The sequence below is a fragment of the Balaenoptera musculus genome, chromosome 14, assembly GCF_009873245.2.
Source record: "Balaenoptera musculus isolate JJ_BM4_2016_0621 chromosome 14, mBalMus1.pri.v3, whole genome shotgun sequence".
NCBI lineage: Eukaryota > Metazoa > Chordata > Mammalia > Artiodactyla > Balaenopteridae > Balaenoptera > Balaenoptera musculus.
In genome coordinates this window covers 51453903-51459902 of record NC_045798.1, presented here as the reverse complement: position 1 = coordinate 51459902, position 6000 = coordinate 51453903, and the positions used below count along the sequence as shown (strand labels likewise).

The window sequence follows — 6000 nt, the reverse complement described above, 5'->3', positions numbered from 1 at the left end:
CGTGCACCACAACTACGGAGCCTGTGCGCCACAACTGCCGAAGCCTGTGAGCCACAACTACTGAAGCCCACGCACCACAGCTGCTGGGGCCCATGCACCTGGAGCCCATGCTCTGAAACAGAGAGAGGCCACCACAGTGAGAAGCCCGTGCACCACAACGGAGAGTAGCCTCCACTTGCTGCAACTAGAGAAAGCCCGCACACAGCAACAGAGACCCAATGCAGCCAAAAATAAAATTAATTAATTAAAAAAATAAAAAAATAAAGTTAAGGTAGACTTGAGATAGAGAAACAGGGAGTGGGAAGAGCTGGAATCTCAGGTGAAGACAATTTGGGAGAAGATATGAAGCAATTTTGGTGGCTGCAGGGCTCAGGGAATAGTGTTGAAGATACTGTTAGGTCTTGGGAGACAGGTTAAAGTTGGACTAAGTTAAGGCTTAGAACTAGACTAAGCAGATTGGATAAAGAAAAGGATGTAAAATGAGGGAAAGAGAAGAATGTAGAGATAGGAATTGATATTGTAGTGAGAGGAAGAGGAAGGAGAGTTACCTCACCTCTTGAGGTATCTCTGAACCTCAAGCTGTAGTGACATTAAAAATGGGAAAGAGAAGCTATACTTATAATCAAACAAACAAATAAATAGGCATATTTGATGTCTACCTTGTGCAAAGTTCTTGAACAGTGTTTCCCAAAAGATGGCTTAGGAATTCCTGTGGTTTCTTATATACCTTTCTTGAAGTTTCTTGTATTAATATTTAGAATATGACAGTATCTGTCTTCTGTTTCTTTTGTGAATTATCATAGTTAAGACAAGTGCTATGTCCAAATGTGCTGAATTAATTATGAGATTTCTGAAATTAATTTTTAACTATGTAATATATGAATATGTTCTTGTAAAAAATGAAAACAATTCAGACACAGCTTAAGGGCACCAATTCTTATCCTCTCTTATTTACATACTTATGAATTCTTATAAAATATATATTTTATAAAACAAACGTTATACTGTACTTTTTTTTTGCAACTTAAAACAAAAAAAACCAATCCACCATTGGATTTATGAATCTTTTAAACTGCTGCATGTATTCGGTAAGATGAAGTATCACAATTGATTTAGCCATTTACTTGAGGAAAGTCCCAACTCTTCACTGTTACTGAGCTGGACCACACAACTAGCATTTGGCGCCTTGTGCAAACACGCTGGTGTTCAAAGGATTTTTAATTACCCCTTGGTAAAGATAGTTTCTCCCAGGAGGAGGGTCCTAAGCCTGGCAAACCCCGCCCCACCTCCGGTCCAGACCCCGGGGGCACGCCCCCCGACCGCCTCTCCAGCGCGCGTCTCTTCCCCGCCCCTTCCGCTCGGCCTCGGCTGAGCCTGTTCGGTGGGCGGGGCGTGGGTAGGCCGTGACGTCACTGCCGGCTGGACGCCATCTTGCTGGTTTGCGGCCGATCTTGGATGTGGCGGCAGCGGTGGTGAGGGCGTGGGGAAGGGTGGGGTGAGGGGGCGAGGCCGCGGCGAGGGCGGCGAAACTCTCCTCCCCCTCAGCCCCACCGCGTGGGACGGCGTGAGCGCGGTATCGGAGGGATGTCCGCCTTCTCTGAGGCGGCGCTGGAGAAGAAGCTGTCGGAGTTGAGCAACTCGCAGCAGAGCGTGCAGACCCTGTCCCTGTGGCTCATCCACCACCGCAAACACTCGCGGCCCATCGTCACCGTGTGGGAGCGGGAGCTGCGGAAAGGTGAGTCGGCCGCGCCTCTCGGCCTCTCCCCGCCGCTCCCTGCCACCCGGCCAGTTCCCTGGCATCCCCGGGACCACCCCCCTCCTTGGGAGCCCCACTCCCCTAGGGACCCCAACTCCCGGCTGCCCCGCACCCCGCCTCCCCAGCGCCCCGGGCTCCCTGGCGTCGGTGGTCTGCGGGCCAGGAGGAGCGGCGTGTACTGCGCTTCCTGCAAAGTCGACGTTTAGTAGGTGTTGTTGAAGAAGGTATTGTATAAAGGATTAACATTTCTATTGGTTTAACGCGGAAACGGTAGCCAGGGGCTCTGCACTCCGCACCTAATTACAGTCAGAAATTTAGGCAGTCAGGTGTTTTCGCTGGGTACGTTATAATGGAGGATAGAGGAGGGGAAAGATTGGTATGGGGAGATACTTCCATTATTTCTGTAACACATCAACTCAAACTTGTAAAATTAAGGGGAATCATAGTTTTAGAGCTGGGGAGTGTAAAATAAGATGCGTGATGCCATGGAAAGAACTCTGAATTTGTAGATTTTAGAGGAGATGGATTAGGGAGATTTCTTAATTTCTGGATTGCAAGTGCCTCACCTGAAAATGAGGGAATTAGATTAAGTTGATCCAAGGTCCTTTCTTGCTCTATGATTAGATGCCTCTAGGGCAGCGTCTTTATTTTACAAAGCATTCTATAGTGCTCCTGTAAATAAAGTTAACTTTTTTTCAGCTGTAGTCTGCTGTCACTAAAATATCTAGAAAAATCATTTCACTACTGCAGAGCAGATTTATCCGTAAGAACTGATTGTATGATGGTACGACTGAAAATTAAAATATTTCATTTGCTTAGTCTGAATTTGTACCTTAATTCTTATTTCATTGGATAAAGAGAATGGGCACTCTTAATTGTTGTTTCAGACATCCTGATGTACCTGATATGATGGTTATTTATTAATTGTTTTAACAAGCCGTTATTAATCAAGTAGATGCTTGTGTACTGATCCGTATGAAAGCCACATGATGTATTAATATCAGAGCCAGAATGTGGCATTGGCTATATAGAATGGAGACATTCTTTATATTTTCTTGTGTATTTGCTTGTGGTTAATCCCTTAGAACAGTGGTCCCCAACCTTTTTGACACCAGAGACTGGTTTCATGGAAGACAGTTTTTTCACGGACCTGGGGGGGAGTGGGATGGTTTGGGGATGATTCAAGAGCATTACATTTATTGTGCACTTTATTTCTATTATTATTACGTTGTAATACATAATGAAATAATTGTACAACTCACTATAATGCAGAATCAGTGGGAGCCCTGAGCTTGTTTTCCTGCAACTAGATGCTCCCATCTGGGGGTGATGGGAGACAGTGATACCCTAAGTGTGTTGCTTATGTCCAGTCTACTCCGTAAGATGCAGCTTAATTGTCACTTGCCACTCACTGATAGGGTTTTGATATGAGTCTGCAAGCAGTTGATTTATTATGGTCTCTGTGCAGTCAAACCTCTCTGCTAATGATAATCTGTATTTGCAGCCGCTCCCCAGTACTAGCATCACTGCCTCAGCTCCACCTCAGATCATCAGGCATTAGATTCTCATAAGGAGCATGCAACCTAGATCCCTAGCGTGCGCAGTTCACAGTAGGGTTCATGCTCCTATGAGAATTTAATGCTGCTGCTGATCTGACAGGAGGTGGAGCTCAGGTGGTAATGCGAGTGTCGGGGAGCGGCTGTAAATACAGATGAAGCTTCGCTCACTTGCCCACTGCTCACCTCCTGCTGTGCAGCCCAGTTCCTAACATGCCATGGACCAGTACCGGTCTGTGGCCCAGCAGTTGGGGACCCCCGCCTTAGAAGAAGTTGATGTAGAGCCCTGTTTTTCACTTCATATGTAAGTGTATGTGTATTGGCTCTCATGGAGGAATTCACCTGTGAGTGGCCGAAAAGGTTTGAGAAACACAGATATAAATGTCTGGCAAATAGCTGTGAACTTTGAGAAGGCAGAAATTGTCTTTGCTTTTCTACCTTACTAGATATGAAAATCAGCAACAGGTTTATATTTGGGGGTGGGGTGGGGAGGGGAGAAAGAGCATAAGGATTGGTACCCAGATTGTTCTTAAGAACTACCACAAATCAGTAGGAAAATGGCCATACTGTTAAAGGCATTTTACATAAGCGGAAACACCTGAAAGGCCAATAAATGATACTCAATTTTACTAATCAAGAAAAAATAAATCAATGAAGTACCACTTTAGACCCTTTGGTTTGCAAAATTAAAATTATGATAGGAAATGCCCTGGCAGTCCAGTGGTTAGGACCCGGCGTTTTCACTGCCTGGGGCCCCAGTTCGATTTCTGGTTGGAGAAGTAAGATCCCGTGGGGTACAGCCAAAAAAAAAAAAAAAGAAAAAAAGGTGTGACAGTACCAAGGATTGGTGAGGATGACAGGAAACAACTCTCTTACACTGCTGATTGTAGTGTAAAGAAGGAGATGAACTTAGCAACCTCTAATGAAGTTGAAGGTATATGTCCTTTGGCCTACCAGTTCCATGAATATATCCTGGAAACTCAAGAAATTATGTTTATTGTAGCCTCTTAATAACAAAATTAGATAGACACTTTAAACATCTCATTAGTTAGAGTATGGACAAATATATTTTGTCTTTCATACAATATAATATAATACTGTCCAACAGTTTTTGTGAATGACTAGAGCTGCATGAAACAACATGACATGAATGTTGGGCTAAGAAAGCAAGGTGCAGACCAATATGCTATATAGTGAAAGTTTGAAAACATGCAAAACAATACTCTATATTGTTTACAGATATCTGTAGCTAGAACATGCATAGAAATGATTAACACGATAGTCCAAGATAGTGGCTACCATAAGGAAGAGAGGGAATGAAAATGGATCTGTGTTAACTTATAGTACGTATATATGAAACATTTTGAAACAAATGGAAAATGATAAGATGTTCTATTAGCTGAGTTGGGGGATGCTTTCATATGTTTAAACGTTTCATAAATAGAAAGAATTAAAAGCATATAAACAGCTGCTTTAGGAGGAGAGTAGTGTTGGATGATGATGGTGATGATAGAAATGGTGGTAATAGTGGAGGTGATGATCATGCTTCTACTGCTGCTGCTGCAGTTCTCAGTGTGGTGTGGGCTTTTCTGCCAAGGGTTTCCTTTCCTTGACACATGATTGTGCCTTTGTAGGGTGTAGCCATTAGGTCTTCCCCATTCTCTGCAGTTTTGCTCATCAACTTTAGGATCCTCTGTTTCCTTTAGCATAATGATAATGACAGTAATTTACTGAGTACAAGGCATTGTTTTAGACACCTTACTGTGATATCTTGACTCCTCACATTATCTCTGCAAAGTAAGTATTTTTGAAAGGAATTGATCAAATTTGAAATGTCAAGAAATAAACTAAGGAAAATTAGTTGAACATTTTGTATTAAGCTAGGCATTCTTTAGTTTCTTGAAGTATTTAAAGAAGACAAAAATGTGACATTGGTAGGAAAAGTTACTGCTCAAAATATGAGAATGAGTAGGTAAAATGATACATCAGTTATGGTAATCATGCAGTTGTGAAGATTTCCCCTTTGTCTACTTTTCTTATTTTTGTCTCCTTTAAAGAAAGATAATTTCTTTTTGGAGGGATATACCCCATGGCCCTTATGAAGACCAAAGTAGCTATAATTTCCCTGATAAATGCAATAGAGTGTAACCAAAAACATAAGTGACCATTTTGTTGTTTTGTAACAGCTCTATTGAGTTATAATTAAGATACCATACAATTCACCCATTTGGTTTTTAGTATATCATATAGTTGTAAAACCATCACCACAATAAATTTTAGAACATTTTCATAACCCATGCCTTTTAGCCATCATTCCCGCTTCCCCACCTCTAGGCAACCACTAATTTACTTTGTTTCTATAGATTTGCCTTAAATGGAATCATATGATATATAGTCTTTTGTGATTAGGCTTCCTTTGGTTAGGATAATGTCCTCTAGGCTCATTCTTGTTGTAGCATGTATTTAGTACTTCATCCCTTTTTATGGCCAAATAATAATCCATTGTATGCATTTATCCATTCATCAGTTGATAGACATTTGGGTTGATTCCACTTTTTGGATATTATGAACAATACTGCTATGGACATTTGTGTACAAGTTTTTGTGTGGATGTGTTTTAATTTTTCTTGGATATATACCTAGGAATAGAATTGCTAGGTCATATATGAACTCTACATTGAACGTTTT

General features: G+C 41.9%; 1 protein-coding gene across 2 annotated transcripts in view; it reads left to right on the top strand.

Moving 5' to 3' along the window:
- Positions 1–1428: 1428 nt before the first annotated feature.
- RPRD1A (regulation of nuclear pre-mRNA domain containing 1A) overlaps positions 1429–6000 on the top strand; it is a 72704-nt gene continuing 68132 nt past the window's right edge. Inside the window, exon 1 of one of the 2 annotated variants that reach the window (XM_036823505.1) lies at positions 1429–1735. In XM_036823505.1, coding sequence (XP_036679400.1) covers positions 1585–1735 — 151 coding nt within the window. In that variant the 5' untranslated portion in view covers positions 1429–1584. The remainder of the gene's footprint in view (positions 1736–6000) is intronic. The other variant, XM_036823504.1, reaches the window with a different exon arrangement.